Source organism: Acartia tonsa, chromosome 4 (assembly GCF_053477335.1).
Source record: "Acartia tonsa isolate MP-2025a chromosome 4, ASM5347733v1, whole genome shotgun sequence".
NCBI lineage: Eukaryota > Metazoa > Arthropoda > Copepoda > Calanoida > Acartiidae > Acartia > Acartia tonsa.
The window spans coordinates 772,196-786,425 of NC_137263.1; the positions used below are offsets into that span (position 1 = coordinate 772,196).

At 31.7% G+C, this 14,230-nt stretch overlaps 1 protein-coding gene across 1 annotated transcript in view; it reads left to right on the forward strand.

The window, feature by feature from the left end:
- The first annotated feature begins 6,198 nt into the window (after positions 1-6,198).
- Positions 6,199-14,230, forward strand: part of LOC145318130 (discoidin domain-containing receptor 2-like) — a 131,640-nt gene continuing 123,608 nt past the window's right edge. Inside the window, exon 1 of the mRNA XM_080159479.1 lies at positions 6,199-6,352. Coding sequence (XP_080015605.1) covers positions 6,199-6,352 — 154 coding nt within the window. The remainder of the gene's footprint in view (positions 6,353-14,230) is intronic.

Below are 14,230 nucleotides of genomic sequence, written 5' to 3' on the forward strand. Positions count from 1 at the left end.
TTAATGTTCCTTCAATCCTCATAATTTTATGACAATTAAATAGATAAAGGAGTTTTAATCAAATGCTTTACTAATATCAATCTGCTCAAAATAATCAAAATTATTTATGATTTCTCTATATGTTTATTAAATCTAATGGGAACAAAACCCTTTATTTAAGTTCTAAAGTTATCATAATTGATTAAAGTACAGTAGAATTATGAACCAGAACAGACCTAACATTGTTATGTGATGTTTATGTATTTACTAACCATGGAACTTTGCTTTTGTGGGTAGCCTTTCTAGATTTGCATTTGATTAAAAGTTTCATGGCATCACCAACTACATTAGATATCTTTCTATCTAGCTATCTAGATATCTATCTATTTAGCTTTATATCTATCTATATATCAATATAGTTAACTAAGTATCAATCTATTTGATTAAAAGTTTCATGGCATAACCAACTATATTAACTATCTTTCTATCTATCTAGCTATCTATCTATCTAGCTATCTATATAATTTACCATGTATCTTTTGGGTTTCATGGCAACGACAATTATATTAGTTATCTTTCTATCTAGCTATTTACTAATCTAATTATATTACATATATCTATCTATCTATTAGATAAAATGTCTCTATCTATCCATCTATGGTCGTTATATCTATCTATTGGTAGATGAATTGGATTCTGTAGATTACAATAGTTGGTGAAACTTTTAGACACTTGACCTAATGAACCAACCAATCAAAATTGAATAAAAGTCCCCAAAGTGGTAAGCCAACAAATAAGAAAACCGTATTATTATATTTTGGGACTAGTCTAATAAACAGCCCAATGTCCCCTTCCTCCATGTGTAAAGTATATATGGTACCTTTCATTGAGTTTAGTTATTCTAAATGCATTGTAACCAACCGCAAGCGTGCGGGAGGGTGATGTAGCCAAATGTTATCCCCCCCCCTCCACTTCCTGAAATATCAAATTTCCCTTTATTTTACTCCACAGAGGGTCTCACCCCCACACGTTGTACGCCACAGAAAACCAACTAAGAATTATTTCTATTAAATTGGAAAAGTATAAAAAATAATTACTTTAACATTTTATAACATTTTCCAGTTCTCAGCCATACTTAAAAATCAGGTATATCATCGTTAAAGATAATTGTCCCCGAATATTAAAATTAAAATCACAAAATTAATACCAGTATTGATTATTATCTGTATAAGAGCTGTAAATAATACGATAACTGTAAGGTATTATAAATGGTTCTTATAAACTTTTAATATCAATCAACCGTTAAAAAGTTTTTCCAGTTTGTTAGAATTATGGAGTTAATTATCATTGTTAAGTTATTGCTGCGCTACCTATGGACATAATTGTTACCCTCCTCGCCTGGTACCAAGTTTAAAGATTACAAAACTTTGGGTACTAGTGTAATATACAGCCCAATGTCCCCTCTCTACCTGGTGCCCTGTCCCCGCCTCGCCTGGTAACCAAGTTTAAAGATTAAAGATCATTGGTAACCGATACTCAATATTCTAATACTTTTCTTGAATAAGGGATAGCCTTCTTTTCAAACAAGAAAGAGAGGGGACATTGGGCTGTTTATTACACTAGTCTCCAAATTTTTATGATAACGTTTTCTTTTATTTGGTGACTTTTGTTGAATTTTGATTGGTTGGTTCATTAAGTTGAGTGTCCAAACATTACAACTACTAATACAGAAGGGTTAATTTTGTTTAATATCATTGGGGATGTACATCAATTTATCGGACATTGTCTTATCCCTTTAGATCCTTGGTTATTATTTAGATGCTCCCTTCTTCAAAGTCGACTTCTGTCCTTTGACATTCGAAGGATCATCAAATTATTTTCCATTGTCATATCCCCTATTCCTGGGACATATTAACTTCCTATGTCCCCTCACTCAACCCCACCCCCCTCCCCCCCACAAACTACAATTATTCTTATAATAGATACACTCAAAAATAGCAACTCCAAAAAAGTGCTCTTTTAATTCAATTTTGGAAGGGGGACGTAAGTGTAGCCTTTTTCCTAAGGTGGGCGGGGTGTCTCTAAAACCATCCCCCCTAAATCATCCCTCAGTGTATACCCATAAAAGTTTATTAAGTGTTTCCAGAGAAAACTAAGATTAGGTCAATTTTTACGTTTTTTGACACCCAGGGGGGCTAGAAGGGTTTATCAAGTGGTTCCAAAGAAACATCGAAGTATAAATATAAATTATCATATTTTTAATTCCACTGTTTGAGTATTCCTTTACTTTTCAATATCTATGAATATCAGGGAGGGAGGGGACATTGGACTTATATTCACACTAGTACCCAAAGTTTTATAACTGCGTTATCTCGTTCATTGGTATTTTCATTGAATTTTGATTGGTTGGTTCCAAACTAGTATTGTCCAAACTTTTAAATTAATAATAGATTATGACGTCAAAAAAAATAACCAATGAGAGGCCATTACAAATTACCATTAGTCAATTACAATTTATTTTGGCCTCGCATTGGTTAATTTGTTTTTGACTTCATAATCTGAGTCAGTCACTTTTACTAGCTTCCAATAGTACTAAACTACAGAATGGATAATTTTATTTTCATCACTGTGGATGTATATCAATTTATCGTCCATTGTCTTATCCCTTTAGATCCTTGATGAAGAATGTATAGTTTACATACATAATTTATATTTATGTTACAAGGATAAATATATCAAAAGGAAGAAAAAATGAGAGAGTAAGAGAGAGATAGAGAAAGATAGAGAGAGAGAGAGAGAGAGAGAAAGAAAGAAAGAAAGAGAGAGAGAGAGAGAGAGAGAGAGAGAGAGAGAGAGAGAGAGAGAGAAATAAAGAGAGAGAATGTAAGATATAAAGACAAAAAGAGAGAAAGAGAGAGAGAAAGAAAAAATGAGAAAGAGAAAGATAGATAGAAAGAAAAAAAAGAGAGATATAAAGAGAGAGAAAGAGATAGAAAGAGACAGAGAGAGAGACAGAGAGAGAAAGAGAAAGCTAAGATAAAAAAAGAGAAAAAGTAAGAGAAAGTAAGATATATAGAGAGAAAGAGAGAGATACATATTAAAGATGACTGCCTGCCTCAAATTGCAAAGACCCTTTTGCTAGCATTTTCAAACAAACTTTATCCAATTTTCTTTCTCAATTAAGCTGATAGAAGCCTACAGCTTCTTTTTGAGAATGAAATAATTATAGAGATGCTACGAATAAAGATACTAATATTGCATACATTAAGATAATCTTAGGGCAATAACCAATATCATTTTTGTCTTTTTCTATGAGGCAAAACTACTCAATAATAACTATCTATCTATCTGTCTATCTATCTATCTATCTATCTATCTATCTATCTATCTATCTATCTATATATATATCTATCTATCTATATATCTATCTATCTATCTATCTATATATATATATATATCAATATCTAAAAATCTATCTATCTATCTAAATAAATAATAATTATCCCAATAATTGGTATCTATCAATATGTCTGTCTATCTATCTATCTATCAATATTTATATCCATCTATCTATCTATCTTTATTTATATCTATCTATCTATCCATCTTTTTTTTATACTTATCTATCTATCTATCTATCTATCTATCTATCTATCTAAATAATAATTATCCCAATAATTGGTATCTGTTTACTTTGCAAAGTAAGATAATACTTAGTAGCAACACCAGGAAGGGAGAGGACATTAGACTCTCAATTATACTGGTACCCAAAGTTTTATCTTATTCGTTGGCTTCAAAGCTTTGACATTTTTGTTTAATCTTAAAGCGTCCTAATTTTTCAACCAATAATTTTAATTTACATTGATGTTTATTGTCTTATTCCTTAAGAATGATCCCTGTTTCAATCATAAAATACACATACAAATAGACAGACAAACTTCATATTACTTGCTATATAATATTTCAAAGCATAAAGTTTTGAATTCAAAAGTTTTTAAAACTTATAAAGAAAAAAATGTTTAGACTTGTACAGTGTTTCGGTATGTATTTCTTGTATTCCCTGGCAAGTTCGAACCCATTAATCCCTGTTTCCTTACACCAGAATTCCCCAGAGAATGAGTGTGTTACGCGGCATTCCTAACTATCCCCGCGCGGCGCGTGGCTTGTAAACGAACAAAAGAGACGCGCACTTTTCCTTTGATTAGTCCCACGTGAGGAGCTACGTGAATGAAAATAATGTATTGCTTGAATATACATGCGCTCTGATGTGTGGAATATCTCAAATAAGCCTTCCTGCTTAGTTTGACATCATATGTGGTAAGAATTTATCTTTTAATTCTTGAAAATAAGCGTAGAATGGTACAATTTTATGAAGAAATTTAAATCATTAATTTTTCAGCAAATAGACCATTTAACTGCTAAGTTTTGATATACGAATATTTACTTTTATGTTATTGATTATTTTATTCTAAAATTATTAATTTCTGATGCGAGTTAATATGATTCGTGCCAATTTAAAGTTTTTTAGAAAATTCATATTTTTTATTAAATTGAAATCACGCAACCTCGATGTTACAAAAATAATAACCATTAATTTTATGTAATTAATTCTTATATTTTTGTTTTAGACTTACTGTTTTCATGGTAATAAATACACATTCGTAAACTTCACTATGTTGGTCATTCGGAGGGCTTGGAGATAAGATTTCGAGAACGGCTAGGCATTGCGTTCCGAAACATACAGTCTATAAACAAAAACATATTCAACCAAAAACCAAGAATTTTGAACTAAAACTTTAAACCAGAAAATCCTTCAAAATTTAGAAATATTTAAAAACAAAAATTTTAGACTTTTAAACAAAATATTCCAATATTTAAAAATAAACAAAATAATCATAAAATAAACAAGGATGACAACATTCATAAAAGCGAAGCACTTAAATCAGAAAGAAATTAAATTGTGTAAATATATTAAATGGACGTAGGGACTTTCTAATAATGATTACAGAGTTGTTACTCTTCCTAAATCATACCTAACTAATAGGAATCATCATGTAAAGTTTGAAATCGGTAAGAAATTCTAACATGACTAAATTAATGAAAAGAGCTAACCGTTACGGGACGGACCCAAATTATAGAAAATATGTTAAAAATACACTAGTTGTTTTAAAAACCTGGACATTAATTCGCTATATACAAAGTATTTGAAGCTAAAGATCTCAGAAACTGTTACACTAATAATAAAACGTGTCTTAAAATGAGGAACTTATGTTTAGGGGTTAGGCTATTTTTTATGGGATATAATAATGCTACCTTTAAATGTTAAACTACAAATATTGTTTCTTTTTTGATATAATAATGGATATAGAATATGCGTGGATATTATGACGGAGAAAAACAGGGGCGTCCAAGCTTTTTTTTTTGGGGGGGGGCAAAGAAGATAAAGTATAGAATAGAATCCAGGTAGAAGATTCTGCCTGGCTAGCCTGAAAAAAAATTGGAACATTTGAAAGACTAAAACGGCTATAAGGCTGTTAGTAAATAACATGATTTCAGTAATTATTCAGAAAAAATATTCAAAATAAATTCCTATTACAATAATTTACTAAAAGCCTTGTAGCCAAGCTTCCACCTTTCTCTTCCGTATTCACAATAGATTAAAAATGAATTTGATGTGCATTTTAAGCCTTAAAACATTTAATTATGTAAGAAAATTTACAAAAAATATTGGTCTCGGTATTTATATTATAAAACTAGGTTGCGCTCTTATGTATGTTTTTAAACAGCTGATTTATACATGATAGCAACTACATCCATACATTAACTTGTGGTAGGGGGGGAGGGGGGAAGAAGGGGCTGTACTCATTTAGCTGACCCTTGAAAGTTACAAATGTGGTCAATCCTCCTTATTCTATGGGGGGGGGGGGATAATCGCCCCCTTACCCACCCCCCTTGGACGTCTATGGAGGAAAAATTGTCGTCAATTTAGGTTTCTTATCATTGGTCAGTTTGTTCATCCAGTAGAAAGAGAAAGCTGGGATAAGGGAAGGATGGGGGGTTTCGTTAATATGGCCTGCTGTGTGTTTCACTTCATTGTTATAATTTTATATTTTTCAGAGTTAAAAAATGCAGTGATCAAAATAAAAAAAAGTGATTAATTATAGAGTTGTTAATAAAACTAGTTATATAGTAGCTGCGCTACTTGAGAATATGTGTAAAATGAAAGTGATACCATCAGGCTGCCAGAGGCTACCTGGCAGCTGCCTGCTGCTGATGTTCTTTACCTGTATTCTGGCGGCCACCGTCAGCGGTCTGCCAGATCCTAGCAGCATCCAGCAGGAGGCCAGTATTCTTAAACATCCCGTACATTCAGGTAAGTTAGGTTAGGTAGGAACAAATACCCCACAGGGTTATGTATTTGTTTCAAATATTGTTGTTTTATTAATTTTTGGAAGGCAGGAATCTAAAGAAATAAGACAATGGCTCATAAATTGATGTACAACCCAAATGATAATACACAAAATTACCCCTTCTAAAGATTACAATCAGTGGTTGATACGTTTGTTCACTAAACATAATGAACCAACCAATCAAAATTTAATAAAATTACCCAAAGTTTTTAACATCTATGAAATCTTATTATAATACCTTTTTAGGACGAAATACAAACCAATCTTGCTAATTAAGTGCATAATTATACGGTCAAACGTCATTCATTTGATTACTAACTTTTTTTTCTGGGTATTCTTAACTGTAGCTTTTTAAGGCCAAGACATTATTCCTTCTCCAACTATTTTAATCGCACACCTAATATACCAATATACAGTAGTATCAACCTTTTTTTAACATCCTTAGTAACGCGGTGTAGGTCCTAGATTCTTTACTTTATAGATATTTTAAAATGAACCACATATGTAAAGGTGCGTTTTAAATAAAATGTAAAAAAATATAATAGAAATAAATCTAATAAAATAGAGAATTTGTTTATATAAACTCTTTTTCGGAATGTCTCAAATTATGTCTTATTTTCCTTTTTATATTTTTTTTATGAAAACAAACTTTAGCTGAAGAAATTATTTTATATCTATCTATCTGACTATCCATTTAACTATTTATCTATTATTATATCTTCATTTCTATCCATCTATCTACTTATCCATCTATCCATTTTTATATACATCTATCCATCCATCTATCTATCCATCTATCCATCCATCTATCCATCCCTCTATCCATCCATCTATCCATCCATCTATCCATCCATTTATCCATACATCTATCCATCCATCTATCCATCCATCTATCCATCCATCTATCCATCCATCTATCCATCCATATATCCATCCATCTATCCATCCATCTATCCATCCATCTATCCATCCATCTATCCATTCATCTATCCATCCGTCTATCCATCCATCTATCCATCCATCTATACATCCATCTATCCATTCATCTATCCAATCATCTATTCATCTATCTATCTATTCATTTATTTATCTTTCCATTTATCCATCCTTCCATCTATCTATTCATCCATCTATCCATCCATCTATCTATCCATCCAACTATCCATCCAATTATCCATCCATCTTTTTATTCATCTATCCATCCATATATATTTATCCATCTATCCATTTATCTATCCATCCATCTATCCATCCATCTATCCATCCATCTATCCATCCATCTATCCATCCATCTATCCATCCATCTATCCATCCATCTATCCATCCATCTATCCATCCATCTATCCATCCATCTATCCATCCATCTATCCATCCATCTATCCATCCATCTATCCATCCATCTATCCATCCATCTATCCATCCATCTATCCATCCATCTATTCATCCATCTTTTTATCCATCTATCCATCCATATATATTTATCCATCTATCCATACATATATCAATCCATCTATCCATCCATTCAGTCATCCATCCATCCATCCATTCATCCATCCATCCATCTATCCATCTATCCATCCATCCATCTATCCATCTATGTATACTTTTGCCCCTTAGAATGTAATTTCCTGTAAGGAAAAGTTTTCTTTATAAATATACATAAATATTTCCGTAACTTTATGTGTGTGTGTTTCTCTGTGTGTGTGTGTGTTGTCTGTGTGTGTGTGTGTGTGTGTGTAAATGTTGTATATTTAAATTTAATGTTTATTTGAAATCCTTGAGTTAAAGGTTCAATATCAAGAACTTTTAGATATATAAATTATGTGGATATATTGACAGGGGAAAATTTGTCATCAATTAGGTTGCTAGACATAATTTGTTGGTCAGTTCATTCATTCATTAAGAGGGGAGGGGATAGGGTAAAAGAGGTTGGATTTTAATGTTCTTTTAGCCAGCTGCGAGCATCACTTTATCAGAGTACATAAAAATTTGGTGCAACATCCAAGTAATAATATATCATATGTAATACCAAGAAATATTATGTTCAAAGATTGCGAAGCAGTAACAAACTAACAGATATTTTCAGATATCTGAGGGGATAAAACAATGGACGATAGATTGATGTACACCCCAAACTAGGATAAACAAAATTACCCATTTTAGATAATAAAATATTTGTAGCATAAGTTACCCAAAGTTTTATAGCGAAACATTTGTCTTTAATTCTGTAGGATAAAATTATTGGTTAAAACATTTGGACACCAATAATGATTTAACAAAAGTACCCAAAGTTTTTAAGCTAAAATTTTGGGTACCAGCATACCCCCCTTCCTAATTTTATATAACTTAATACCTTTTTTCTCTAAAATAAAAGAATATTACATCATACAGTAAATGTAAATCTTAAAATATTTTTCTTTTTTTACTTTTTTAAAACTTTTTTTTTCTTTTAACAATATCTCTCTCTCTAAATTGGATTTATTACTATTTGGATCTTGCACCAGATTATTATGTACTTAAAGTAAAACTTGTAGCTGGCTAAAATAACAATCTCCCCATCCACCCTCTTCAACCAATCCCCTCCTTTAGGATAAATAAACTGACCCATAAGTAATGTCCATGTTGGCAACCTAAATTGACGACAATATTTTGACAATAACCACATATATTCTACATCCATTACAGAGAATAAGAAAACAATGGAGTGCTAGTACCCAAAGTTTTATAAACACGTTTTCTTACTAATACTTTGGGTATTTTTTAAAATTTGATTCATCAAGTTGAGTGTCCAAACCAATAGATTTTATCTATAGAAGGGGTGATTTTGTGTAACATCATTGGGGTCGTACATCAATTTATCATCCATTGTCTTATCCCTTTAAATTCCTACTTTTTCTATCATATATACATCCGTCTGTATTTAAAGTTTATCTGAGAAAGAGAAACAGATTTTCAAAAACTTTTCAGGGATCTAAAAGGATAAGACAAATGGCGATAAATTGATTTACATACCCAATGAATATGCAAATAATTATCCCTTTCGTAGTTTATAAATAGTTGTTGAAGCATTTGTTTACTCAACTTAATGAACCATCCAATGAAAATTCAACAAAAGTACCTAAAGTTGTAAAGTTTTTAGAGGGAGGGTAAAATGAAAGATAATTAAGTAGTATTATACTTTGGGGAAGGGCTATCTTTTAAATACACACCCCACCTTCTCAAAAAAATAGATAAAAAAAACAAAAAAAAATCGATTAATGATTCAGATTAATTAAAATCTCAAAGTAAATGCATATATTGGCAAATCAAAAAAAAAATGGGCTTTTTGATCTAAAGAAAAACAGTTTTGCTTTCAACCTTTCTGTCAGTTAAAATATCGATCAACAAGGCTTATTTCTCCAGTATTTAAAAAAAATGACCATTGACATAATCTAATTATTAGAGTTGCGTTACATATTTTGGTTAGATTTGATTTTGATTAATTAAATAGTGTCTAAATAAACACGTCAAAAAGATTAAATAATTTTAGACAAAGTATTTTTTTCTTGAGATAAAAATCCTTTCCCACTGTTCAAACTGTTCAATGGATATATACTGTACGTGGATATTATGACAGGAAAATTTTTCGTCAATCACTTATTGGTCAGTTCGTTCATCCAGTAGGAGGAGAAGGGAGGGGAGTTATCGTTATTTTAGCCAAATACAAGCATTACTTTAACAGAAGACATAAAAATCTGGTGCTACATCCAAGTATTAATATATTGATTCTTCCCCCTAGAAGTAAAACTTTACTTTGTTTCTAAAAAGAAAATGTATTAAATTTCCTGTATATATCGGATGTAGCAAAAATATATAGAATAGGGGGAGAGGTAAATGGGAAAAAATTCACTTATTGATTTTAACAATCTTTTTATGAGGTAGATTTGGTTTTAAGATCTCGGAAATTGCTTGCGTAGGGCTTTATAGAGTAGTATTTTTTATGTCTTGTAGTGGTTCTATGCTACTTTCATCATTTCCCACACCCTCTCATATAGGCAAGGGATAAAGCCAATATTATATTATTAAAAAAGAAAACTAAAGAATATAAATTTACCTCTCCTTATTTTCATGTAATAAAGGTAGGGTGATGTCTTGTAGAGAAAAAGGGAGGGGCTCCCATAATTACACAATGGGGTGGTTACATTATTTTTGGATATTTAATTTTTACTATTTATCTAAAAAAGGTAAGTGGGATGTGCTCTTTTAGAGATATACAGTATCAAACAAACATCCACCAATATCAGGGATCTTAAGCCACAAACATATTTGATCTATTTTAAAAATAGAAAAATGTTTTTTTTTCTAACCTATGGTAAAACTAAATGAACTATCTCAGAGCAATATATAAAGGTGTGTATGGTATGGTAACCCCCTACTAAGATAATCCTCCCATGGGGGGTAATACTTCCCCTCCCAACCCTGTGAATGTATTGAGGGGGCACCCTGCCAAGTTGTAGCTAATTTAATTATATTTATGAGATCTTTATTATAGTTTAGTATACATTTTTCTTCTTGTTGCAATATTGAGACATATTTAAGGTATATTTTATCTGAAGAAAACCTATGGCAACACATAATTTTATTACTTTATTTATAAACTAGCGGCTTCGCCCCTAGCCTCTAGGGGCTTTGTCCCAAGAGATGATAAAAAAAGTTAAGGTGAAATTCATTAAAAAAAGAAAAAATAAGAAGGACCAAGGAAATCTCCTGCAAAAAAAAAAAAAAAATAAGACCAAGGATATCTCCTACAAAAAAAAAGGGGGGGATGTTTTTTTTAGTTTTTGGGGAGGTTGGGGGTGTCCCATCCCCCAGGAAAATAGCTTAAAACCATCACAGGACCAGTAGGTATAATCCCTGAAAAGTAGAGCCAAATCGGTTCAGTGGTTACTGAGATCTTTAGCTTCAGACGGACAGACAGACGGACAGACAGACATTGTTCTACTTTTTATAATAGACTAGCAACTTTGCCCCTAGCCTCTAGGGGCTTTGCCCCAAGAGATAATAAAAAAAAAAGTTACGGTGAAATTCGTAAAAAAAAAATAAGAAGGACCAAGGAAATCTCCTGCAAAAAAAACAAAAAAAAAAAGGACCAAGGATATCTTCTACAAAAATACAAAAAAAAAATAAAAAAAGGGGGTGTTTTTATTTAGATTTTGGGGGAGTTGGGGGTGTTCCATCCCCAAGGAAAATAGCTTAAAACTATCACAGGACCAGTAGGTATAATCCTTGAAAAGTAGTCCCAATCGGTTCAGCGGTTACTGAGATCTTAAGCTTCAGACAGACGGACAGACAGACATCGTTCTACTTTGTATTATAGATTATCTTTTTATTAACCTTTTTTGTTAATAACATGTAAGACAAATTATACAATCAAACTGTAACCATATGTCAGTTTTGAACACCTTATTATAGTCAACAAAGTCATAAACATATTTTTAAATAAAAATTATATGTTCATTAAAAGCATATTTTTATCTAAAATTTCTATATCTCCTGTAATATTAAAAATAAACCTGTTGTTAATATCAGTAAATTTCTTTCAATATCATTGTTGCTGCTGCTCCACTTTCCTTTAGGATAGAGATTGTATAGGAAAATAGCTTAAAACATGCTAATCTAAGCTGGAAATATTTTTTATATGGCTGCTATTTTAAACAATGGTGTGCACATGTTTTCACCAGGGGGGGGGGGGCTGAAACACACCCATAAATTTTACACCAGAAACTTAGGGCGTATATACAGTATACACCACCCTTCTGCATTACTCTGATTTTAAAAAGGTATCTTAAATCTTTTAAAGATTCTTTTGAAAAATAAGTATCTACACATAAATTTAATTTATTCGTTGGTTGGTAGAAGAAGTCAAACTTACAAGCCTTTTTTCATTAAAAAATCTTTAGTAGTAAAAAAACTCATGTTAATTTGTTATCAAAGGCTTCTTTGAAGTCAAACTAACATTAAATGCACATAAATGGATATTGAAAATATATAGAAATTATGACACGGAAAAAATTTAAAATTAAGTTGTTAACATGGACATTATTTATTGTATCGGATGGGAAAAGAGGGTGGATAAAAGTCACCATTTTAGCCAGCTATGAGTTTTACCCTATTAGTGTACTTGATAATTTGGTGAAAGTAATAATTAATCTATATATACCTAGATTTATTTGTTTTTAATTTTGACACTATCCACCCCATTGTGATATGAATTTAAATATTTATAAATCTAAGATTTTGACAAGATTTACCCCATTGTGATATTGTATATCTAGTAGAAATAGCTGTAGACTATATCTCAGGGATCTAAAGGGATAAGACAATGGCCAATAAATTAATGTACCTCCCCAATGATTATACACAAAAATATACCTTCTGTAGAGACATTTTGACACTCAACCTAATGAACCAACCAATCAAGATTCAATAAAAGTCCCTAAAGTTTTTAAGCCAACGAATAAGAAAACGCTATTATAAAACTTTGGGGACTAGTATAATAAACAGTCCAATGTCGCCCCCATCCCTGTGGTATACTATATCTAGTTATACCCTAAATATACTTTATAGTTATTTTATATACGAAGCATCTCTATAAATATTTCCTTCCCTTTCTTTTTAACTGTTATTTTACATAGTACTAAAGGCTACATCCTTAGGAACCTCTAGGGCCCTTTTAGGGGGGGGGGGTGGGGGGATAAAAATAAAAAGTGTCGACACACTTGTAGGAAGGAAAGTTAAGCAAGTCAAACAGTGGCACTTTGAAAATATATTTTTTGTATTTTTCGTGATTTCTCTTAGGTTGGTGGTTTCCTCTCCCCAAAATAGTTATAAACTTTCCCTAGGACCTATGAGAACCATATCGTTTTCGCATTTACAGCTTTCAATATCTATTTAATCAGACTTAGTTGGTTGGCACTAAATAGCAATTTTACAGAAGGGTTAATTTTGTTTATTATCATTGTGCACATTTTCATCCTTGTTTCCTTACTATCTTGGCAAAGTTAGACTATTATTTTATAATCAGATGTGAGGGTGGGGTGTTTTGAGGGGGGGGGGAGATAAAAGAGAAATTTTGATGGAATAGAGCATCAGGTTTTAAATTACTTCCACAAACACACACACACACACATACACATACATACCCACACAAACACACACACACAAACACACACACCACACAGACAGACACACACACACACTCTGTCTCAAATTACTATGTTTTTCATTAAATAGCGAAGCTTTTCTTTTATTATAAATTTTTATACCAATGTTCGTTTATTTGTTACTAGTGCCTTCGCCCCTAGCCTCTAGAGGCCTTGCCTTAAGAAGTTAGGTGATGGTATATTTCAAACCCTCTAAAAAATAGCTTAAAACCACTGCAGGACCAGTAGATATATTCTATGAAGAGTAAAGCCCATTCGGTTGAGCGGTTACCAAGATCTCAAGCTTCAGACGGACAGACATTGTTCTACTTTGTATTGTAGGTTTAAGTGAAAAAACTGTATTTTCCAAATTCCCAAGACATCATTTGAATGATGTTAAAAAGCTTAATTTTTTTTACAGATAGACGTACCTACCCTAATTATAGAAAAGCTTAGCTCCCAATAATGATATTCTAAAAAGTTTACATAATACCAATATATATCAAAATAATGGATATAGGATATACGTGGATATGTTGACAAGGGAAAATTAGTCGTCAATTTAGCTTATTATGGACCTCATTTATTGTTCAGTTCGTTTATCCAGTAGGAGGGGAGGGGATGGAGTGAATGAGATGGATGGAGGTTATCATTATTTTA